Source organism: Orcinus orca, chromosome 10 (genome assembly GCF_937001465.1).
Source record: "Orcinus orca chromosome 10, mOrcOrc1.1, whole genome shotgun sequence".
Classification (NCBI taxonomy): domain Eukaryota; kingdom Metazoa; phylum Chordata; class Mammalia; order Artiodactyla; family Delphinidae; genus Orcinus; species Orcinus orca.
In genome coordinates this window covers 37,185,324-37,211,359 of record NC_064568.1, presented here as the reverse complement: position 1 = coordinate 37,211,359, position 26,036 = coordinate 37,185,324, and the positions used below count along the sequence as shown (strand labels likewise).

Below are 26,036 nucleotides of genomic sequence, written 5' to 3'. Positions count from 1 at the left end.
TCCTTGTTCTTTGGCACTGTGGGAACAGAGCTGTGTGTGTGTGTGTGCGCGCGCACGTGTGCGTGCATGTGTGCTGTCCTTGAATGTGATGAGTGTAGTCCTTGTCTCTTGAAAAATGAACTTAATTATGATATTTGAATGTAATTATACAGTAAATCAAAATTTCATTTAACAGCATTTTAATTATCTATAGGGGCCCAGAGGCCTAGGCTGTAGCCCCAGCTTTATAAATCAGAGATGCACGTAACACTTATGACGTGCTCTTGTTCTGCCACAATGAGAAGGCACAAGGCTGCTAAAAATACCCACTTTTGTAGTTCCCTTTGCAGTACAGCCCTGGATCTTTTTTTAAAGATCCCCCAAAAAAATGATTTGAGGAATTTTTTTCAAAGCCTAGAAGATTTTTGAACAAGATTGTTCTAGCCAGGATTTTCATGTTTTACTTTAAGTTTATACGAAATGATAATTTTGGTGGAAACTATTTACTGGCTATCTAAGACTTGAGTTCCTCCTGTGGGCCAAAGGAGTTTTCCAGATTGGCATATGTGTTACAGAGTTTTCGAGTAAATGCAAGAAAATGCAGGTACAGCTGTGGTCAGTGCCAGCATGTTAGCTTACCTTAGCATCAAGAAAAGGGAACCATACAAATGGAGCAGTTTTGCAGGGTTACTCAAGCTGACTTCAGAGCCACATTACAGACAGTCACATTATCCATGCACAATCTTGCTCTTGGTAAATCCTGTTTTTTTCTGACTATGTTAGATTTCAGAGCTTCCTGTACAAGAAGAATTTTATCCAAGAAGGAGGTGTTTCATATTTATGTAAATGTCTAATACAGTGAGGATTTTGATGACTTTCATGATTAACAATGGCTGTGTGGTATGAGCATGAGAGAGCATGTCTGTGTATTTGCTCCTTACTAGATATCCAGTGCCTCACACACAGTGCCTGGCAAATACTAATGATTTGTTACATAAGTAAATGAATACATGTTTATTTTCTATTATAGTTGAGTGATCAGCTCAGAGAATGAACTTGTGTTGTTTTCCCTGCATTAATTGGCATCATATTTTTTACATTTACTTTTTCACATTTCAAAATAGAATTTTAGGTAGTGCTTTCTTGGAATTAAGAATGAATTTAATTATTAGTGCAATAACATCATTTATTAAAATACTGCCTCCTTTTCTACAGCATAAGAATGAATAAATTGGCTGTGTTTTATATTTGTAAATCCTATTATCTCTACAGAAAAAGCGTAGTCCAGGCACAGGAAAGTGAATTGACTTTTCCATGTTTCAGATGAAATATTAGTAACTGAGTCAAGATGCTGATCCCTGAGTCACTGTCTTTTCTACCCACCAGGTAGTTGGGAACCAGCTTCCTAGTTATGTAGGATTGGAGGGTAAGGTCCAGTGAATAAATCTAAATTCAAACCCTGCTCACCAGATGAATGGTGGGTGAGTCACCTCTCTCCCCACCTTGGTTTTACAGGTCTTGTGACATAACTCTATGGTAACTGTGTTTAACCATGCTCATATCTAATAAGATAGCCTTTACACTGAATTTTGACACTGAAATTATGTGGAACTCACAAATAATAATTTTACTTAAAATATTTTCTGGTACTGATTATTGTCATCTTATTTTTACTGATCTCAAATAAATGCCACAGAATGTTCTGGGTACCATGTATAACATGGTAAGAAAGAGCCCCTATCCAGCCATTTAGAAAATACTATAAATTACATTTTAGGCTTCTTCCTTTCATTCACCTGAACAGAACCAAAGGAGAGATCCCATGCTCTTGTGTACAGCCCATCTGGTTAGTGTTTGATCCTCTTTGGTAACTGGCTTGAATTCTCTACGTATATTGGGATTTATAATTATACTGGTTATTTGATAGTTTGGATTAACACAATCTAAGCTATGTAGAAGACCATTTCACTTTGAAATGTGTCAAACATTTACATATCATTTAGTAATAGACATGTTTCTATCCCAAAAATTATATAAAAATGGTAATCTGTTTTTTAATTTCTATTTTTTAGTAGTCATCTTAATATTTAGCAAAATGTAGTACTGTTTGGAGGATATCATTTTAAATTAAAGGAATTATTGAAATGGAGTCTAAAATATCATTTTTCAAGATCAAAAGACAACTTTCATGCAAAAATATATCTTTGTGATTCCAGAGATAACAATTTATGTTAAATTATTTTGTAACCCATTTCATTGTAAGTATATTTCATTATTCCATCAAGAATTTCGCAAAATATTATAACCATCTAGAATCTAAAAGCTTCAATTTCACCATTACAAATTACTTTTTAATGTCTCCTTTTCTTTCATATGTTCAGGACCACTCTACAGGGCAGAGCTGGGATTATGGTGAGGCAAGCAAAGCGCAGGATCCTGAGAATGAGACCTTAAATTTTATATCTTAGATGGCTTGCTTGCCTCACCCTAGACCTAACCCTGCTACAGGGTAAACATAAACATAAAGCAAACATGGGGATTCTGGATCCAAATCTCATTCAAAATCATGACTGCTGCTTGATTGTCCCTTTTCCTGCTTTATTGAAAAGAGATAAGTATCTGGGACAAATCAAAAGATGAAAGATGGGAAGGAAATGGAACTAAGGGACCGTTTCCTAGGAGCAAAAGGGAAATCACAGGAACCTGTCCCATTAAAGATAGAGGTTACTCCTTCAATCATCATTAATTCATAACAGTGGCTGGGAGTGAGCAGCAGTTGATGACCTGGTGAAAGTCTGAAACAATACATATTAAAGGAAGTTTTATTACTTCGAGTATAATGTGTTAAAGTATAAATATATACTCAAACATTTTTTTTCAAAATGTGTTCTACACATAAATAATGTATAAAAGTATTTTTATAACTCTAGTTTTAAAAGTGATTCTGGATGAGATTTGTTTACTTAAAGGAAGCCCTTAAAATTTTCCAGATAAAATTATTTTCAGCTTTATACTTCAGCATAAATGATACATATCTAAATTTAGAAATGGGAGATCTAATTATTGAGGTGTCACTAAAACCAAAGTAATTGCTTTTCAAGGGAACATATCTAGTGTATAATAATCATTTGTGGACAGCAGAATAAATGTAAAATTAGTAGAGAGTAAACTTTCAGAATTTCAGTCATTAATGAGCCTTTTGGTGTTTTCCCTTTTTTTTTCTGCATTGGAAATTTCTTTTGTTACAGAATGTTTTTATATGATTTTGGAATAAACATGGATAAGTCAATGTCATGGAGATTTCTATTGTGAGAACTTTCGGAGATAGGTGGTCTAAATAAGAGCTGGAAAAATATTGTCAACAAAATAATCTTCCAAGGGCACATAAGATGTCCAAGCTTTCACTGCAGGAATCTTATAACACTAAACTGCTATGTGCTTTAATCCCCTTCCCCCACCTATAGCATATGCTAAAAGCAGCAAAAGCAAACCATTATGAGGTTCAAAATGAAATTTTAATTATTTTCTATGTATTCATTGCCTTAATTTATTTTTTCTCTTTTCTTAGGATCTGAGCAGCAAAGATATGAAGAGAGATTTATATATAGTTGCCCATGTGATACGAATAGGTACGGTTCACTTTATCAATTCACATGACTAAGACCACCCCAACTTGGGATATCTACTGTGTATGACCTTTGTCTTCTGCCTAGCTCTTCAGGTTTTAGGATTACTTCAGGTACTTCAGGTTTTAGGATTAGAGTCCAGCTTGTACTGGAGCTGTACCTTAAGCTCAGCTGCTGCAATAGCTGAATTTGATAGAAATGAAAGCATTTTCTGCTTCCTATTTGTTTTTGGACCCATACTTTTTATTTCAAGTGGCCTGCTTTTTTACATTCTCTCCATCTAATGTTCTGCCTCTGTACCAGCCCTCTGCCTCAGAGATCTTATAACGGATTGCCAGGGTTGCCAGCTTAACAGGTAGTGAATGGCCTTTGCTGTGTTTTGTATCAAAAAGTATGTATCTATGCTATTTTCCACAAAATTAGAGTTACTGTCATTACTGCACTAGATGGATGGTATCTCACTTCTACCCCACCCAAGATTTTTGCTACCTGTGGTTCGTTTGTCCAGTCTTATTTTAAGTTTATGACATAATTTGCGGGCCCATGACTAACCAAGTCGTCTTTCATAGTGGGTTCTGGCATATCCTGTACAGCAAAAGAGTTGTTTTGCCAACAACAAAACAACTCTTTTGCTGTACTTTTGGGTTTTTGTTTTGCTGTACTTGATAAAGCATTTGTTGAGGTTCCAGTTCTGCATTTGCAAGTCCTCTTGCCACTATAAGCACAGCCTTGGTAAGCAGGAAAATCAAGCTCCCATCTACTTTCTGAGACTCTTCTTGCTCCTACAGTGGTTCAGGAGCAGCTTTGGCTGGAAGAATTTGGTTGGAAGAATAGTACATTGTCCTCGTTATCTCTGTATACATAACTTTTACCTGTCAGCTAAAATACTTAACTAAGAAGTTAAAATATATTAGCACATTGGTTTTTCTAAGAAATTCATGAAACCACTGTTTCATTCACATATGATTAATAAATGGACTGTTGGTGTTGAGGTGGGTAGTAAGGATGATTAATTGAACGTGGTGCAGGGGAAGAGCCCTAGCCGAAGGCCTGTTTGGCATTCCTCTACATAAATAACCTTGCATCCTTGGATGGCTCCCTTCATCTTCAGTCTTCCAGTTTAGAAAATCTCTTAAGATACCTATAGCTCTGGCATCCTTGGATGACAATTCGGTGGTGCTATAGAGGAGCATGGAGTTCTCAGTCTGACTGGTGTTTCTGCTGTGCCCCAGGCCGGATGCTCCTGAATGACTCAAAGAAGGGCCCTGCTCATCTGCATTATCGGCGGCCGTATGGCTGTGCAGTCCTAAGCATCCTGGATGTCCTGCAGTCGCTCACAGAATTAAAGGAAGAGAAGGATTTCGTTCTTAAGGTTTACACGTGAGTAATGGACCTCAGAAATATTAATGATTTGCAACATAAGACATCCCAGCACTGCCCTTGAGAGCAGAAGTTCTCAAGCTTTGCAGGACACAGACTCATCAGGTTATGTAGGATAGGGAATTTTTTGAAAATGCAAAGATTTCCTTCTAAAGGTTTGGGATGGGCCCAGGCAACTGTATTTTTAATAAGCTTCCCAGGTGATTCTGAAGCAGCTGAACTTGGAATGTTCTATTCTAAAGTAAAAGTCTGGTGATACACAATTCCTCTTCTCTCCAGGACTAGCCAACCTTATTATGTATTTACAGGAAAGCTAATAATCTAATTTCTCCTGTATTTTGGCTGTAAAAGAGTCATCTGTGTCTAATACTTGCCCACCAGCTGTTGTAACTGAGCTGGCTACTGATGTAAATTGCTTCAAAGAATGATCACAAGTCAGGTTGCCCTGTCTTTGAAGAAAAGCCAGTTTTTCTGAGGAGCTAAGGTTTTACTCTTCATTTCTGCCACCACTGATCTATGTCACCAGCCAAGTATGGCATTATTTTTAGTGTTCATCATCCAAGGACTCTGCCTTACAGAAGCAGTGCATCTCCTCCTGACTCTTGTTAAACAACAGAAAAAGAAAAGTAACACAGAATCCAGGTATATCATCTGTCTTTGCTTGTAGAGACTTAGGCATGAATCATAATGCTGAAAATATGATCAGTGGTGAGTGTAGTGAGTTTTTAAAGCAAGTGTATTTCTAACTGTGAGAATTAAAAAAAGAAATCTCTCCCCTTTTGGTTTTAACCCAATATTGTTTTTTCAAATTAAATCTAATGCTGTCAATCACCAGGTTAATATATCTTTACCATAATATTTGTGTGTATTTTTCTAAATTATCTGTTCTATCTGATTCAGGCATGAAGTAAACGTAATTCACAATTATGCTTAATTTGGACCTTTGTATAATCAACCACATTTTATTAATTTCAAAATAAAAGCCCAGGTATCCTTATTACCTATTTTGCCTTAAGCTCTGTTTTGTTCAGAGTTGTGTACTTGATGTGATGAGGATCTTCCTTTGAAATAATAACTTACAAAGGAAATTTTAGCAGGTTTCCTCTTCCTTTCATGCATCAGTCACAGCCTTTCTCCATTTACGAAATCTCTTCAATGGTGGGTGGTGGTACCTGCTTCTTTTTTTTTTTCTTAATAAATTTACTTATTTATTTATTTTTATCTTTTTGGCTGCGTTGGGTCTTCGTTGCGGTGTGCGGGCTTCTCATTGTGGTGGCTTCTCTTGTTGCAGAGCACGGGCTCTAGGTTCACGGGCTTCAGTAGTTGTGGCTCGCGGGCTCTAGAGCACAGGCTCAGTAGTTGTGGTGCACGGGCTTAGTTGCTCCGCGGCATGTGGGATCTTCCCGGACCAGGGCTCGAACCCATGTCCCCTGCATTGGCAGGTGGATTCTTAACCACTGCACCACCAGGGAAGTCGCGGGACCTGCTTCTTGATACAAGGTCCTTTCCTCCCTTTGAAAAGGACTAAATGTTAATCCAAAATCATCATCATTATCATCTTACTCCACTCTATCCTTTCTAAGGGCATGGAGTTTATAGATAGCACTCCAGAGTTGCATCTCTGCACATATCAGCTGTTCCTTGCTTCAGTGCAAATTCTCATTGTGGATAGGGGCTTGCACAGCATCTCTCTTGAAATCATGCTATCAAGCTTAATTAGCCTAATTGCTTCTAAAACAACAGTTTTCAGTACTAACATGTCACTTTTCAAGAAGTGGGATTCATGTGTAGCTTTTTCTTAGCTCCTTTCTCTGAGCTGTGCCTAATATATCAGTTCTAAAAAGCCAAAGAAAGATATTGTTTTCAACAGAGAAGATAGGTTTTTTTTAAGTTTTTTGAAGGACTAATAGAGTTAAAATGTAGGATAATTTTTCCACTTGATAGTATTAACAGACTTTCAAAGACACTTCCATGTTTGTGAAATTGATTTTGTGCACAGTACGGAATTCCTCTAGGGTTAGTGTTTTAAATCCACATCAGCACAGTAAATTCAGCCCTACGGAGAAGTAATACTTTCCAATAAATTTTAGGGGACATGTTTGTTAGGTTTAATTGGAAGCTTAAAGGTCTTACTAATAGCTACTGATAGTGTTTTAGCCTTTGCTAGGACAGAATTTTGCAAGGATAAAAAAATCTCTTGTATAGTTTTAATCAGTGAATTAGCAAAATATCTCATTAGTTGTTGATCTTCTCATTGTTTCTTCTGTTATTCAGAGTCAGCCTCAGGCCTCAAGCCCCTGTATGTCTCTTGTCATGACCACTGCTCTGGCTTTATAGATATTTAATATCATGTGTGTTGGGAAGGCACCACATCCTTTTTAAAAAAAATCACAACAAGAAGCTGAGGTGTAAAAACTAGGTCGCTTTTTAGTGAGCCAGAAACCTTAAAAATCACAAACGAATAACCACTATGTGAAGTTCATTCTGATATAGATATCATGTTTGTTCTTGGCCAGAGGGACTGGACTCTCAGGCAGGCACAAGGCTTGCTGAATCTGGAGCCTAGGATGTGAAAGGAGAGGAATGCCAAGGAGCTAAAGCCAGCATTGGGATGGGTGGAGGGTGACCATAAATAGTACATATGACCAAATACAAGATGCCTCTGAATATGTGATGACCACTCTCCAACTTCACATTGAAAAAAGTCCAAACACTTTTAGGCCAACTTTAATGAAATAAATAACTACTTAGAATATTAAATTTATCATTTTAGTTATATTTTAAATCATATTATATAAAATGTGTATTACACACTATGTACTCAATCACATATTATGTAAAATTGAGAAGTATTGCTTTTTCCCCACTTCCACATTTTATGAGAAGATTTTATTTGAATTCTTTATGTGCAACCATGCCATTAGGTCTTTGTCATCACTATAGCCATATTCTGAGTCATCTGACAGTTTTCCAAGGCACATTATCAGGTTTGGTTTTGATACATCACTCTTTGAATCCTTAATGATGCTTTCACTGGAGATTTATCTTGAGGCCCAATAACATATTTGCTGAATAGTTGGACGCTTGATGTTTTTATGTTTTCATTTGTCATGTAGGCCTATGTGTATGACCTTAATGATACAGCCACTTACTATGCTGCTTTTAAGGTGAGTTTTACAGTAGCATCCAATACTTCAATTTGGAGGTCATATCCAAGGATGATTACTAAATCTGTGTAGTTTTGCTCTTAAAATTTTTTTTAACCAAGATAAAATTTATAAGCATCTAAAACTTGCATTGGTAATAATGTATCTTATCCAAAGGATAATGTAACGTATCCAAACAGTGCTGTGATGTTAAAAATAAAGGGGTTCAGAGAATGCCCTATAACATGAAAGGCTTTGTGAGGGTGGAAATACAAGGTGGCAGCCTCTTCTGTGAGTGATGCCTGGAAGGGAACCTCTCCTTGTATTTGGAATAGACACAGGCATTTCCTCAGAACACCACCTTTGGGTTCTTTGTTTCATCACTACCTTATCTATGAAACTGCCTTAAGTTGAGGGGACTTGTTTAGGAGCCATTCTTAAATGGAAGCTCATTCTTAAATGGGTAAAGGACCATTGGGTCACTCTCATTTTGGTACAGATTAAAGGAGTCTGATGTCTTTATATGTAATAACTCTAAATGAAAAATTCTGCCTCTCACTTGCAAGTCAGGTAAAGAAATAGCTCATATTTCTCTTTCTCCTAGCCTAGGCCTTCTCAATTTTCAGTGGATCATCATCCACCCAGGACCATTATATGCTGGGTCCATTATCAGTGTTCAGACATGCGTTGTTTGAGCATCTGCACCAAATGTCTTTTCAGGCCATACAAGGAAGACTCAAATCCAGTAGGTCTCTGTCCATGGAACTGCTCTATTTTGACTTCTAGTGCCCACTGTCTCTAGCCTCAGTGTCTAACTGGGTTTTTGTGTGTGTTAGTGCTGCTGCAAAACAGAACACGTTAAATAATGAACCAAAATAAAGAAAGTTAGCTCAGGATGACTCCCTGCTCATGCAGAGGTGAGAGGTTCACAACAGGAGTCTCTAACATGGATTTAGTGTTGGCACATGAGGTCCCAAGTATTCTCTGCCACAGGATTGAAAAAACAAATGTGCTTTCTCTTCCCTTCCTTTTCTGTTCTGCTGCTACTCTAGAAAGAGTGATATGAAAGAACAGTGGCTCTACAAGTATGCAAACATAGAGCTAGCTTTGTATAACAACTTTAACTGACTTAAAAGTATGTCAGTAGTATGTATGATCCCAGATTGGTTTTTAAAAACATAGATATAATACTTTCATCTATTAGATAGATTAGGTAGATGAGATGATAGATAGAAGCTGTGAGATTTGGAAAAGTCATCCTAATTCCCAGAACTTTAGTTTCCTCCTCTAAAAAATTGGGGGTGGGAGGATGGAATAAGGTAATATAAGAGAGACAGAAGAAAAAAGAACCCATTTGAACTAGTGAATTAAACAGGAAAGAGGTGGAAAAATAAATGAGAGGATTGGTGGTTCAGGAAATGAGATATACCCAAATGATAGGTGTATTACATGCCATCTAAAAGGAGTTTCCTGTCTTTTTTTTTTTGCTAGTGACTCTTGTTTATTGGCAAGTTCCACTTTCACATCTAAACTACAAATCCTACATAATTCCATCCATAGTATCTTAATTACTTCATGGTGGCCACATAAAATGTCACCTGTTTTCAATGGTAATATCAGTGTACATTTGTTTAGCGCTCTGTACTCTCTCAGAGCCCTTCTGGCTATATAATCACATTGAAACTTCATAACAAGCCTGTGCACTGAGTGGAGCTTCACCATCTTACAGAGGTAGAGGTGGTCAACACCAGTTAAGTAAGTGACTAAGCAAATTAATGACATTTCTTGGAAGAACAAAAGAATGGTAGTAATCATACTTTGATTTTAAATTAATTTTTCATTTAACCTATAATGATTCAAAAACAGCACCAATAACAAAAAATGCTAGGGATAGAATCATATCATGGGCTTTATAGAACGTGTTATTTTCTTTTTAAATTTTTTAAAATATTTTTATTTATTTTATTTTATTTTATTTTTGGCTGCGTTGGGTCTTTTGTTGCTGCACGCGGGCTTTTCTCTAGTTGCGGCAAGCGGGGGCCACTCCTTGTTGCAGTGTGCAGGCTTCTCACTGTGGTGGCTTCTCTTGTTGCGGAGCATGGGCTCTAGGTGCGTGGGCCTCAGTAGTTGCGGCACGCGGGCTCAGTCGTTGTGGCTCGCGGGCTCTAGAGTGCAGGCTCCGCGGCATGTGGGATCTTCCCAGACCAGGGCTTGAACCCATGTACCCTGCATTGGCAGGCAGATTCTTAGCCACTGCGCCACCAGGAAAGCCCTAAACTTTTTATTTTAAATTGAAGTATAGCCGATTAACAGTGTTGTGATAGTTTCAGGTGCACAGCAGAGCGACTCAGCCATACATATACATGTAACCATTCTCCCCCAAACTCCCCTCCCATCCAGGCTGCCACATAACATTGAGCAGAGCTCCCTGTGCTATACAGTAGGTCCTTGTTAGTTATCCATTTTAAATATAGCAGTGTGTACATGTCAGTCCCAAACTCCCTAACTATCCCTTGCCCCCATCCTTCCTAGAACGTGTTATTTTTTAAGTGTTTATTCTTCTTTATGGTCAACATTTAGTTTTTATGGCTGTTGGGTTGTCATACCTTTTATTAACCAGTAATAAAGGCACAAATTAGATTTAAAAGCTGTATTAATATTTCTGTTAGTAAAAATTTAGACATTTCTATCCTAAAGGAAACCCTAATATAAATAAATGCAGGATGTATAATCATTCAGCACAAAGATGCATGTAAGAATATATATCAAACAGTACAAAAGCTGCTGTAAGAGAGCATTAAAAAATCAGAAAGCCTAGAGCAAAGGACAGTAGAAAGCCCATATCAGTTATGACAATAAATATAATTGAGATGAAAGAAAATCCTATTAGGTAAAAATTCTTAAAATAGAGGCAAAGGGCTTCCCTGGTGGCGCAGTGGTTGAGAGTCCGCCTGCCGATGCAGGGGACACGGGTTCGTGCCCCAGTCCAGGAGGATCCCACATGCCACGGAGAGGCTGGGCCCGTGAGCCATGGCCGCTGAGCCTGCGCGTCCAGAGCCTGTGCTCCGCAACGGGAGAGGCCACAACAGTGAGAGGCCCGCGTACCGCAAAAAAAAAAAAAAAAAAAAAAATACAAAAAGCAAAATTCATCTATATATTAGTGAGAGACTCACAAATATAATAAGAGAAACAAAAAGATTAATAACAAATAAGCTAAGTATAATAATAAAATACAGACAAAATGAAATGTCGTAATATTAATGATAAAAAATAAATTCTAATGTAAAAGGTATGAAATGAATGTGCTGTGTAAGGAGTATCAGGGATTGACAGAAAAAGAAAACACACACACAATAAAGTTAAATCTGGTTTCCTCTTTCATCCTCCAAGAATACATATCTCACGGGAAGCAAAATGGCTTCTCAGGGTAGGCACACACATAACATGTAATGCACCACTCACTCCCTCAGCCCTAGAATCCCCAGCAGAAGCAGCCCCTGATATTTGGACTCTGCAAAGTAGAGGGTGACTACTCTACTACCATTAAATTAAGGGTTCACACTTCATTCCGGAGATATTTACTCAACAGTTCATGTTCTTCAGTTTAAAGAAACGTTGACCAAACATAGCCTTAACACACTCACCTTCTTAACTGGGGAAAGAAAGCAGAGTGAGAAGCCCAGGTGTCCTTGCCAGCATCTCTGCCTCCAGCTCACCAGTGTTCCAGAAAGCCCTTTTTTTTCCTTTACAGGGATAGAAAGAGCTGATATACTGATACATGGTGAAATTTATAGTGAAGGTCTAATTGTTGTGACCTTTGAATATAATAATGACTCAAAATTATTATGTCCAATTTATTATAAATATAAAGATAAAAGTACAGTAAAATCAAGAGATTTGTTAACATCCCTTTTGACATATAAGAAGACAAAAATAAGGATGGAGATAAATATCTAAATCAGATAAATAAATCTGACTTAGGAGAGAATCTGAATAAGGTTGATGTGACAGAGAATAACAGCATCATTGAACACTCACCTGGGCTGTTATCTCTTTTTTACATATGAGGGAGACAGGACACAGAGTGGTGAGGCACATGCCTGAGCAGCCTTGTTAAGAGACCATACTCTTAGCTACTTGCTCTCCTACCTCTACACAGGGTGGCATAACTTATCATGTAAATCAGTACGTGCTGATAGTCAAATGGAGTGCTATTGCTTGCCAGGACAGCAGATGTAACTGGAGAATCCCAGCTCACCAGGCTGTATGATTCTTCCAGTGCTAAAAAAAAAAAAAAAAAAAAAAGATTTGTCCAACAAACAGAATACATCTTTTCCAGGGCCCATGGAACATTTTACAAAAATTATTCATAGAAAAAAATTTCATAAATTCCACATGGCACAAGCCACACTCTGATCACAGTGCAGTTAGCATATTAGTCATCCAGAGGGGAAAGACCTTACAATAATTCTGATATCAAAAAACATAACTTGACAAAGGTCAACCTTCATTCCCAATTATTTAACAATTTTGGCTTAGTAAACTAAGAATAAAAATGCTGTTTGTTGCAGTTTGAGGGGGCTAATGGATATCAGTAGATTGGTTTTGAGATCAGAATGTTAAGTGGGTGTAGATTAAAATGGATGTACCAATGTAGAGTCACATAGGTACATGTGGCATATTTTTTTTAATTTATAGTGTGTATGTCTACTATAAATTTATAGTGTGTATATATATATATAGCAGTATGGATAAATGTGACACCTTTATTAGCAACAAAGACAACCCTCAGAATGGGAGAAAATATTTGCAAATAAAGCAACCGACAAGGGATTAATCTCTACAATATACAAATAGCTCATGCAGCTCAATCAAAAACACAAATAACCCAATCAGAAAATGGGCAGATCTAAATAGACATTTCTCCAAAGAAGACATACAGATGGCTAAAAAGCACATGAAAAGATGCTCAACATCAATAATTAGAGAAATGCAAATCAAAACTACAATGAGGTGTCACCTCACACTGGTCAGAATGGCCATCATCAAAATATCTACAAACAGTAAATGCTGGAAAGGGTGTGGAGAAAAGGGAACCTTCCTGCACTGTTGGTGGGAGTGTAAATTGGTACAGCCACTATGGAGAGCAATATGGAGGTTCCTTTAAAAACTAAAAATAGAACTACCATTTTTAGTATGAACTTGGACTTGTGCAGATAATCCAGGATAATTTCATCTCAAGATCCTCAACTTAATTACAACTGCAAAGACACTTTTTCCAAATAAGGAAACATTCACATTTCTAGGGATTAGGATATGGACATATCTTTTTAGGGACCACCATTCAACGCATTCTAACTTTTGATTAACATTAACTCTGAATTAGAAAGACTTTTAAAGTCACAGTCAATGTGGGGCCTGTTGGTGCAGAGATTGTGTACTGTCTGCAAACAGGTTGCTCCCAAAAGAGGGAAGAGGCAGATCTGAAATGTTCATGTGTGGGTCCTTCTCTTAGAAGCACTGGCCAAAGAAGTCACTCCTTTTCGCAGGAAAGTGATGGAAGGGGTGGAAGTGTTACTCACATAAGGGTTTTCACCACCTGGAAAGAGGAATAAAAATAAGTATTCTTGCTAAAGCACTATATATATATATATATATATATATATATATATATATATTTTTTTTTTTTTTTTTGCGGTACGCGGGCCCCTGACTGTTGTGGCCTCTCCCATTGCGGAGCACAGGCTCCGGACGCACAGGCTCAGCGGCCATGGCTCACGGGCCCAGCCGCTCTGCGGCATGTGGGATCTTCCTAGACCGGGGCACGAACCCGTGTCCCCTGCATCGGCAGGCGGACTCTCAACCACTGCGCCACCAGGGAAGCCCCCCTTTAATCCATTTTGAATTTATTTTTGTTTATGATGTTAGAGAATGTTCTAATTCCATTCTTTTACATGTACCTGTCCAGTTTTCCCAGCACCACTTACTGAAGAGACCATCTTTTCTCCATTGTATTGGTATATTCTTGCCTCCTTTGTTGAAAACTAATTGACTGTAAGTGTACGGGTTTATTTCTGGGCTCTCTATCCTGATCCATTGATCTCTATGTCTGTTTTTGTGACAGTAACATACTATTTTGATAAATTCAGCTTTGTAGTATAGTCTGAAATCCTCCAGCTCCGTTCTTCTTAAGATTTTTCTGGCTATCCAGGGTCTTTTGTGTTTCCATACAAATTTTTAAATTTTTTGCTCCAGTTCTGTGAAAAATGCCATTGGTAGTTTGGTAGGGATTGCGCTGAATCAGTAGATTGCCTTGGGTAGTATAGTCATTTTAACAGTATTCATCCTCCCAATCCAAGAATACGGTATATCTTTCCATCTGTTTGTGTGGTCTTCAATTTTTTTCATCAGCATCTTACAGTTTTCAGAGGACAGGTCTTTTGCCTCCTTAGGTAGGTTTATTCCTAGGTATTTCATTATTTTTGATGTCATGGTAAATGAGGTTATTTCCTTAATTCTGCTTTCTAATAGTTCATTGCTATTGTATAGAAATGCAGCAGATTTCTGTATATTAATTTTGCATCCAGCAACTTTACCGAATTCATTGATGAGCTCTAGTAGCTTTCTGGTAGCATCTTTAGGATTTTCTGTGTATAGTATCATGACACTGGCAAACAGTGACAGTTTTACTTTTTGTTTTCCAATTTGGATTCCTTTTATTTCTTTTTCTTCTCTCATTGCTGTGGCTAGGATTTCCAAAATTATGTTGAATAAAAGTGGCAAGAGTGGACATCTTTGTCTTGTTCCTGATCTTAGAGGGAATACTTTCGGCTTTTCACTGTTGTGTATGATAGTAGTGGGTTTGTAATTTATGACCTTTATTATGTTGAGGTGTGTTCCCTCTATGCCAGCTTCCTGAAGAGTTTTTATCGTAAATGATGTTGAATTTCATCAAAAGCTTTTTCTGCATCTACTGAGATGATCATATGGTTTTTATTCTTCAGTATGTTAGTGTGGTGTATCACATTGATTGATTTGTGGATATTGAAAAATCCTTGCATTTCTAGGATAAATCCCACTTGACCATGGTGTATGATCCTTTTAATATATTGTTGGAGTCAGTTTGCTAGTATTTTGTTGAGGATTTTGGTGTCTTTGTTCATCAGTGATATTGGCCTGTAATTTTCTTTTTTTTATGATATTTTTGTCTGGTTTTCATATCAGGGTGATCGTGGCCTCATAGGATGAATTTGGAAGTGTTGTTTTCTCTGCAGTTTTTTTGGAATAGTTTCAGAAGGATGGGTGTTAACTCTTCTCTAAATTTTTGGTGGAATTTACCTATGAAGCCATCTAGTCCTGGACTTTTGTTTAATCGGGAGTTTTTAAATTACTGATTCATTTTCAGTACTGATAATTGGTCTATTCATATTTTCTATTTCTTCCTAGTTAAGTTTTGGAAGATTGTACCTTTCTAAGAATTTGTCCATTTCTTCTAGGTTGTCCATTTTATTGGCATATAATTGCTCATAGTAGTCTCTTATGATCCTTTGTATTTCTGTGGTGCTGGTTGTAACTTCTCCCTTTCCATTTCTGATATCATTGATTTGGGCCCTCTCCCTTTTTTTTCTTGATGACTCTGGCTAAAGGTTTATCCATTTTGTTTATATTTGCCAAGAACCAGCTTTTAGTTTCATCGATCTTTTCTATTTTTTTTTTTAGTCTCTATTTCATTTATTTTTGCTCTGATTTTATGATTTCTTTCCTTCTACTAACTTTGGGTTTTGTTTGTTCTTTTTTCTCTAGTTGCTTTAGGTGTAGGGTTAGGTTGTTTATTTGAGATTTTCCTTGTTTCCTGAGGTAAGCTTGTATCGCTCTAAACTTCCTTCTTAGAACTGCTTTTGCTGCACCCCATAGGTTTTGGATCATCTTGTTTTCATTTGTGTCTAGGTATTTTTTAATTTCCTCTTCGATTTCTTCAGTGATCCACTGGTTGTTTAGTAGCATATTGTTTAGCCTCCACATGTTTGTGTTTTTTGCAGTTCTTTTCTTGTGGTTGATTTCTAGCCTCATTGCATTGTGGTTGGAAAAGATGCTTGATATGATTTTAGTTTTCTTAAATTTACTGAGGCTTGCCTTGTGGCCCAGCATGTGTTCTGTCCTGGAGAGTGTTCCACATGCACTTGAAAAGAATGTGTATTCTGCTGCTTTTGGATGGAATGCTCTGTAAATATTAATTAAATCCATCTGGTCTAACATGTCATTTAAGGCCTGTGTTTCCTTTTTGATTTTCTGTCTGGATAACGTGTCCATTGATGTAAGTGGGGTATTTTTAAAATAAATTAATTTATTAATTTATTTATTTTTGGCTCCATTGGGTCTTTGTTGCTGCTCGCGCGGGCTCTCTCGAGTTGCGGCTAGTGGGGGCTACTCTTCGTTGCGGTGCGCAGGCTTCTCATTGCGGTGGCTTCTCTAGGCACGTGGGCTTCGGTAGTTGCAGCACACAGGCTTAGTAGTTGTGGCTCGTGGGCTTTAGAATGCAGCCTCAGTAGTTGTGGCGCACAGGCTTAGTTGCTCCACAGCATGTGGAATCTTCCCAGACCAGGGCTTGAACCCGTGTCCCCTGCTTTGGCAGATGGATTCTTAGCCACTGCACCAGCAGGGATGTCCCCTAAGTGGGGTATTAAAGTCCCCTACTATTATTGTGTTACCATTGATTCTTTCTTTTATATTTGTTAATATTTGCCTTATATATTGAGGTGCTCCTATGTTGGGTGCATGTATATTTACAGTTGTTACATCTTTTTCTTGGATTGATCCCTTGATCATTATGTAGTGTCTTTCTTTATTTCTTATAACAATCTTTATTTTAAAGTCTATTTTGTCTGATATAAGTATTGCTACTCTGGCTTTCTTTTGATTTGCATTTGCATGGACTGTGTTTTTCCATCCCCTCACTTTCAGTCTGTATGTGTCTCTAGATCTGATATGAGTCTCTTGTAGGCAGCATATATGGGTCCTGTTTTTGTATCCATTCAGCCAGTGTGTGTCTTTTGGTTGGAGCATTTAGCCCATTTACATTTAAAGTAATTATTGATATGTATGTTCCTATTGCCATTTTAATTGTTTTCGATTTGTTTTTATAGGTCTTATTTTCCCCTTTTTCTTTTGCTCTCTCTATCTTTAGTGTTACGTTTGGATTCCTTTTTCTTTTTTGTGTGTATATCTGTTATAAATTTTGGTTTGCAATTACGTCAGGTGTTTGTATAGCTGTCTTTGTATATACATGGTTGTTGTAAGTTGCTGATCTCTTAATTTCAGATGCATTTTAGATACCTTGCATTTGTACTCTCCTCCTCTCATGATTACTGTTTTTGATATCATATTTTACATCTAATAGTTTTGTGTATCTCTTTAACTGCTTATTGTGGATACAGGTGATTTTATCACTCTTGTGTTTTAACCTCCCTATGAGCTTTGTTTGTGGATATTTTCTACCTTTACTGTATGTTTCCCTTTACCAATGAGCTTTTTCATTCTGTAATTTTCTTGTTTCTAGTTGTGGCCTTTTCTTTTTTACCTAGAGAAGTTCCTTTAACATTTGTTGTAAAGCTGGTTTGGTGGTGCTGAATTCTTTAGCTTTTGCTTGTCTGTAAAGCTTTTGATTTCTCCTTCTAATCTGAGAGCCTTGCTGGGTAGAGTATTCTTGGTTGTAGGTTCTTCTCTTTCATCACTTTAAATATATCATACCATTCCCTTCTAGCCTGCTGAGTTTCTGCTGAAAAATTGGCTGATAGTATTATGGGAGTTCCCTTGTATGTTATTTGTTGCTTTCCCCTAGCTGCTTTTAGTTTTCTCTATCTTTAATTTTTGTCATTTTGATTACAATGTATCTTGTCTTTTCCTCTTTGGGTTAATCCTGTATGGGACTCTGTGCTTCTTGGACTTGGGTGACTGTTTCCTTTCCCAGATGAAGGAGGTTTTCAGCTGTTATCTCTTCAGATATTTTCTTGGGCCCTTTCTCTCTTCTCCTGGGACCCCTGTAATGTGAATATTAGCAGACTTGATGTTGTCCCAGAGGTCTCTTAATCTGTCCTGACTTCTGTTCATTCTTCTTTCTTTTGTCTGTTCAGCAGCAGTGATTTCCACTACTCTGTCTTCCCAGCTCACTGATCCATTCTTCTGGTTCATTTAGTCTACTGTTGATTCCTTCCAGTGCATTTTTCATTTCAGTTATTTTATTCTTCATCTCTGTTTGGTTGTTCTTTATATTTTCTAACTCTGTTAAAAAATTTCTGACTTCTTTTTCTGTGCATCCATTCTTCTCTCGAGTTCTTTGATTATCTTTACGATCATTACTCTGAACGCCTTGGGTAGATTGCCTGTCTCCACTTCACTTAGTTGTTCTTCTGGGGTTTTATCTTGTTCTTTCGTCTGAAACATATTTCTTGTTTTGTCTCAGTTGCTATTTGTATTTTTATGTATGTGGTAGGTTAGTTACTTTTCTTGACCTCGGAGAAGCGGCCCTCTGTAGAAGCGTCCTATGCATCCCAGCAGTTCCGCACTCCCGTCACCCAAGCTGTGTGCTCTAAGGGTTCACTCGAAGAGGGCTATGTGGGTCCTTCTGTTGTGGTGGGCTAACTGTGTGGATGGTCTGATAGGCCCCTAGTCTGGTTGATTGCCAGAACCTGCTTTGTGTGGATGCTACTGGCTGCTGTTTAGCAGGGCCTGGTCATGAGGTGGCTGGTTGCACAATCCTACATCACCCCCAGGGCTAGTGCTGGCTTACTGGTGGGTGGAGTCAGAGTCCTGAAGACTGGGGCTGTTGCCCTCCCACTGGCAGGTGAAGCCAGATCCTGGGGTTAATGCCAGTCTACTAGCAAGCAGAGCTTGTTCCTGGAGTCTGGCTGCAGCCCAGGGATCCCAGAGCTCATTTCAGGTTGTTTTGTGGGGGGGGATGTTGGTTCCTGACACAGTTGGGTATGGGTTCTGGGGTGTCCTGAAGGTTGCATTGGCCTGCTAGTGGGCCAGGCCAGGGCCCAGCTGATCCCAGGGTAGGGTCTGCCCTGTATTGAGGGGTCGTAGTTTTCTTGCTTCTGGCGTCTGCCCCCTTGTGGATGAGGTTGGTCTAGAGGCTTGGTCTGGCTTCCTGGTGGGAGGGGCTCATGCCTGTCCACTGGTGGGTACGGCTCCATCTTGGCGCTCTGGTGGGCTGGGCCATGTCTAGGGGCAAGCCCAGAGGTAGCTATGGGCTCTTTAGTCTTTAGGCAGCCTGTCTGCTGATTGTTGGCACTGTGTCCCCACCCAGTTAGTTGTTTGGCCTAAAGTGTCCCAGCAGTGCTGCCTAGAGGCTGTTGGATAGGGCCAGGTCTTGGAACTAAAGAGCCAAGATGTCAGCCGTCAACAGTGTTCCCCAGTATGTTTGCCACCAGTGTCTGTGTCCCCAGGGTGAGCTTCATCCATGCCTCACCTCTCCAGGAGACGCTCCAAAACCAGCAGGAAGGTCTGGCCCAGGCTCCTGTCAAATTATATTTTTTTCCCTATGTGCTGGTGCGCATGAGCTTTTGTGTGAAAAAAAAAAAGGGAGCTTTTTTCACTCCCTTTAAGAGTGAAGTCTCTATTTTAAGTAAGCCCCACTGGTCTTCAAACCAAATGCTCTGGGGGCTCATCTTGCCAGTGCTGGGCTGGGGAGCCTGACGTGGGGCTCAGAACTCTCACTCCTATGGTAGAACTTCTGCAATATATTCTCCAGTTTGTGGGTCACCCATCTGGAGATATGGGGTTTGATTATGAGTCTTCCCCTTCTTCTGGTCTCGTTGTGGTTCCTTCTTTATGTCTTTGGCTGTAGAAGATCTTTTCTGGTAGGTTCCAGTATTTTTTAACAATGGTTCTGCAAATAGTTGTGATTTTGGTGTGAGAAGAGGTGAGCTCAGAGTGTTTTTATTCTGCCATCTTGGCCACTCTCCAAGAAAGAATTTTAATATGGATTATTTGCACTAAATTAAGTTTTAAGCCATAGTCAAAACTGAATAGTTGCAGTTAGATGAAGGTAGACAGAATGGGAATTCTGACTGGTGTCAGGGAGACAAGTACACTGAAGCCTGGTGTGGGAGTAAGGTTTTCAGGGTCACAGAACTCTGCAGCTTCTTTCTCTCTGCCCCTCCACCCTCACCCCTGCCCTGCTTTGGGTCCAGACAGACCTGTGTTTAGACTACAGCTTCACCTCACTCTCCTCATCTGTAAGATGAACATGAGAATACCTATCTTAGTGAAATAAAATATGGGAGAATATCCTGATCATTACCTACCTATATTAGGCATCCTAAAAAAGCAGACTTAAAGGTCTTACAAACAACTCTTTAAAACTTCTTGAATACTTTTTTGGGTTGCCCACCTTGGGGAAAGATGAGAAGAAAGTTGGGTGAATACCCACAGAAATCAAGAAGATAAGGAGGTAGTAGGGAAGAGGCAAATGGTAAAGTGTGCTCTAGTACATGAGTGAATAAGAACAGTATTCTGAACACTCTTTGCTGAGCAGAATCTGCACACCTGCTCTGATGCTTTGGAATGCTTAGTGATCCCATGTAGAAAACCAAAAACCTCTCACCCCTCTGTGTTAAACCTTGAGTAAAATCCCTGGACATGTAGTGGTTGAAGTGCTACTTCATTGCCTGTGCTGGTTACCTCCTCCGTGAGGAAGGTGTGCCACAGAGGCACACAGACCTGTTTTAGATACAATCCCTTGTGAGTCTTATGATTGAGGGCAAACTATCAACATCAGTAATCATGCTCTAAATACTAATTTGATTGGATACAACATAATCATGCTTCATTATAATCATAACTCATTTGGTTAATAAATGCTTATTACATTTATATTTTTTCCTTACGAAATATCCTAGTGATTGGTTAAAATATGCTAATGATACCACATCCATTTAGTTTCAGATGATTTGAGTAGCTCCCTTGGCATTCTAGAAAGGGAGATAATTGAAAGGCCAGTTAAGAGGTGATTACACTGGTTTGGAAGAGAGGTGGTAATGGCTGAACCAAGGCCATGAAGAGGAGAGGTCAGATGTGACAGATTTTAAGATAACAAAATCTACAGGACGTGATGACAGCTGGAAGAGTTCTGGTTTAGTGAACTAGTGGGTTCTACTCAGAAGGAGTTTCTAGGAGCAGACGGGTGGGTAGGAAATGATAAGCTGTCTTGTGGCCATGCAGGTCAGAAACTTAGGGGTGAGTCTGGGCTGGAGACACTGCTTTGGGTCTTATCTGCTTTTGGTGGTGGTTGAAACCATGGGAGCAGGTGAGATTGCCCAGAAAGCTCATATGGTAGGAAAGAAATGGGCTTCAAATGCAGATCTCTGAATGCCAATGATAGTTAAGGGGCATACAAAGGGAGAGGAGTACAGGGGACAAGTCATCAGGTGTCTGGCATCTGAATTGTATGTGTCGGGTGGAAAAGTACATGTCAGTGAAATAATACACATTGTCACTGTTGATGTGGTTGATAAAGCACCAGCTCACTGGTTCTATACTGCCAAAGAACCAGTGAGTGTTTTATTGGAGAAATACTGAAATTATACTACCCATTGGAGAGAGGGAGTTAATTTTCAAGACTCTTTTTTTTTTCCTTTTGGTTTTATTTATTTATTTATTTGGATTCTTTGTGTATGTATTATATATATATATATATATATATGTATATATATACTTGAGATGTATAGCGTGTTACCTTGATATATTTATATATTGTATTATGATTGCCAGTCAAGCAATATTTATCACATTGCATCATTATAGTACAATATTATTGTCTGTATTCATTATACTGTGCATTAGTCAAGACTCTTATTTTGAAGTGGGGGGGAATACACTATAACAAACTATAGTCAGATTTCTGTTAAAGAATGTAACTACTGATTTTGTAAACCTAGAAAGTGACAAAAATCTGACAGCAAGACAAGTCTCAGTCCTCACCAGCTGGGCACTTCTCTGATGTATTGACTGATTGGAAGAGCTGAGACAGTGTGCATGTCAGACAGGAAGGGCTAGACGTGCTGCTGCCAGCACCTCTCACTTTTGATTTCCAACTGAGTTGCTAATCACAAGTGATCATTTTAAAGAACACTCTCCCCCTTCCTTTCCTTGGAAGGATTTCTGTAAGCAGAAGTTATCCTCACAGCTCTGGACTTTGAGAACCTTATCTTTGACAATTCTTTGTAACATCTCTAAGTGAGGCTTATTTCTACTAAGGAGTCCGAAGAGCCACTGATTAAGAAAAATTTGTCCAGTGGCCAACCTCCTTTATCTCTGAATGGTCTCTATACAAACTCTTTTATTTAGAAACCTGTTGTGCTTCACACTGCTGGATGGCACCTGATATAACTCTTGCTGGAGTTTCCTCTTGCTGTGGCTGGACTACACACTTCTAAGTTACCATGGAAAGATCCTGTGTGGTTTCCTTTGTACATGGACTCTGTTTTCTGGGGTCAGTGTGTTCTCCCTATCCAACAGGGGAAGGGAGGGGCCGAGGCTGTGGAGACTCTGGGTGTGACATGGAATTTTCAAGAGATGATTCTAATCTCATTTCAGTTGTTTCATCAAGATGTCTACATTAGGATGAGGAATTCCTTCCTAGTCTCTGTTCCTAAACCATACCAAGTGGTTGTATGACTGCAGCTTTCTTGGAATTTTCCTTTAGTGGGGAAGACTCTAAAAATGTCAGAAATTAATAGAGGTGCAGTGTTGTTCCTCCATTCTCTCTTTTCTCCCAATCCTGAAGTCCCTAGGAAAGAACTTTATCCTTACATATTTAGGCATCCAGCCTTCTCTACTAAGCCCTCCTTCTCCTTGACTACAGAGGATTTCACAGTGAACCAAGCCCACTACTCTCCCAAACTTTTCTTCTTATCGTGGTCTGGCTGAAATACAGCTACAGGCAAATATCAACATTGCCCTGAGCTTAGCAGGATTTTTCTCTGGGGCCATTACAGCAACAGTTGAATGACTGCGTAGAGCAAGTGTGACATGGAAGTTTGTAAACAGCAGTACTTGTTGAAAGGAACTGTTTTTTCCTCTATCAGGAGCTTTCCTCTAGCGCCTAGTTTTAAGGGTGTATAAGGAACTAAAAATGAAAAAAACTTGTCATGTGGGAAAGTGTTACTTCAGAGAATAGGATATTTTGCCACTCAAAAATATTTGCAGAGGTTCATTTTAGAGTTTCTACTATTTCCCCAAATGTGAATCTTCTGTGTGCCTTACCAGAAAATGAGCCTTGTCTAATTTAGTAAAATATATGTTCATTTCTTTAGGAAAGTGAGTTTGAAGTATCCCTTCAAACTTAGTGTTACACATTGAACGTCATACCAGATGTTTAAAACTGTTGAGAATCATAATGCCTGTCCTTCTGTTGCAGGTGCAACAACGAGAGTGAGTGGTCCCAGATCCACGAGAATATCATCCGCAAGTCCAGCGCCAAGTACTCTGCCCCCAGCACCAGTCATGGTAATGTGCTTCTTTGGCTAGGAGACTTTGTGTTGCATTTGCAGTTGCTGATCATACACACCTTAGTTGATTTGTGCTGATCAGTTGCCAGATGTAAAGTTCAGTCTCCTACAGACATTTGTTCTCCTGTTCAGGCAATTTCTCTTTCTTTTTGTGATAATTTGAGACCTTCCCTAATTACTTTTTAAAAAAATTTTTATTGGAGTATAGTTGATTTACAATGTGTGTTAGTTTCTGCTGTACAGCAAAGTGAATCAGTTATACCTATACATATATCCACTCTTTTTTAGATTCTTTTCCCATATAGGTCATCATAGAGTATTGAGTAGAGTTCCCTGTGCTATATAGTAGGTCCTTGTTAGTTATCTATTTTATATATAGTAGTGTATATGCATCAATCCTAATCTCCCAATTTATCCCTCCCCCCCACCCCCCCTAGTAACCATAAGTTTGTTTTCTACATCTGTGACTATTTCTGTTTCGTAAATACATTCATTTGTACCATTTTTTTTTAGATTCCACATGTAAGTGATATCACATGATATTTTTGTCTTTCTCTGTCTGACTTACTTCACTTAGTATGATAATCTCTGGGTCCATCCATGTTGCAGCAAAGGGCATTATTTCATTCTTTTTTATGTCTGAGTAATATTCCATTGTATGTATGTACCACATTTTCTTTATCCACTCCTCTGTCGATGGATATTTAGGTTGCTTCCACGTCTTGGCTGTTGTAAACAGTACTGCAGTGAACATTAGAGTGCACCTGTCCTTTTGGATTTTGGTTTTCTCCAGATATATGCCCAGGAGTGGGATTGCTGGACCATATGGTAGTTCTATTTTTAGTTTTTTAAGGAACCTCCATACTGTTCTCCACAACGGCTGTACCAGTTTACATTCCCACCAACAATATAGGAGGGCTCCCTTTTCTCCACACTATCTCTAGTATTTATTTGTAGACTTTTTGATGGTTGCCATTCTGACCAGTGTGAAGTGAGACCTCATTGTAGTTTTGATTTGCATTTCTCTGATAATTAGTGATGTTGAGCATCTTTTCATGTGTGCTTTTTGGCCATTTCTTCTGACCAAAATACATTTTCTACTCTTTCCATGGTGGATTCCTTATGCTTTGATAAGTAACTTGAGTTCCAGTTTGAATCCAGAGTGAACAAAAGTGTTGCCGGGTTTGTCACATTGTGAAGTCTGTTTTTTGCTGAACAAAGGTTACACACCCAGCCCCCAAAAAAGACACACATAAATGTCACTTTTTCTATTCCTGTTCAGTGTTAGCATCACCAAGAAAGCCTGACGCTAATGAGAATCAATGATTAGTCTGCCAGTATCAGTCATTCTAGAACTAAAATAGAAGATCTTTATTTCAAAGCAGCTTTCATCTTAGCTCAACTTCTCCTTTTCTTTTTCCCTCATTTTAAAACTCTGTTTAGGGCTTCCCTGGTGGCGCAGTGGTTGAGAGTCCGCCTGCCGATGCAGGGGACACAGGTTCGTGCCCTGGTCCGGGAAGATCCCACATGCTGCGGAGCGGCTGGGCCCGTGAGCCGTGGCCGCTGAGCCTGTGCCTCCGGAGCCTGTGCTCCACAACGGGAGAGGCCACAACAGTGAGAAGCCCGCGTACCGCAAAAAAAAAAAACAAAAAAAAAAACTCTGTTTAATTTCTATCTAAATCTTGATTAAGATTAATTTGATTACTGATTAAGAAAAATTTGTCCAGTGGCCAACCTCCTTTATCTCTGAATGGTCTCTATGCAAACTCTTTTATTTAGAAACCTGTTGTGCTTCACAGCACATAGTACAACTGTGCATGTTATATCATGTACAGTTGTACATATTAACATTAATTCTAAACTGAATATTGCTTGATTAAATTAGAAGCACTATTTAAAAGCCTATAAGATCTGAATAGACGTTTTTCCAAAGAAGACGTACAGATGGCCAGCAGGCACATGAAAAGATGTTCAACATCATTAATCATCAGAGAAATGCAAATTAAAACCACAATGATATATCACCTCAAACCTGTCAGAATGGCTATCATGAAAAAGGACGCAAATAACAAATGTTGGTGAGGCTGTGGAGAAAAGGGAACCCTCACATACCGTTGGTGGGAATGTAAATTGGTGTAGCGACTGTGAAAAACAGTATGGAGGATTCTCAAAAAACTGAACATAGAACTACCATGTGACCCAACAATTCCACTCCTGGGTATATATCCGAAAAAAAAAACCGCTAATTCAAAAAGATGTATAGATGTGTACACCCCAGTGTTCATAGAAGCGTTATTTACAGTTGCCAAGATATGGAAGCAACCTAAGTGTCCATCAAAAGATGAACGGATAAAGAAGATGTAGTGTATATATATGAACAATGGAATACTACTCAG

General features: G+C 38.8%; 1 protein-coding gene across 12 annotated transcripts in view; it reads left to right on the top strand.

Moving 5' to 3' along the window:
* The window catches only part of DOCK3 (dedicator of cytokinesis 3), a 413,180-nt gene that overhangs the window by 278,127 nt on the left and 109,017 nt on the right, over positions 1-26,036 (top strand). For all 12 annotated transcript variants that reach the window (XM_033424479.2, XM_033424476.2, XM_033424475.2 and 9 more), the window contains exons 11-13: positions 3,548-3,608; positions 4,838-4,985; positions 23,550-23,638. In XM_033424479.2, coding sequence (XP_033280370.1) covers positions 3,548-3,608; positions 4,838-4,985; positions 23,550-23,638 — 298 coding nt within the window. The remainder of the gene's footprint in view (positions 1-3,547; positions 3,609-4,837; positions 4,986-23,549; positions 23,639-26,036) is intronic.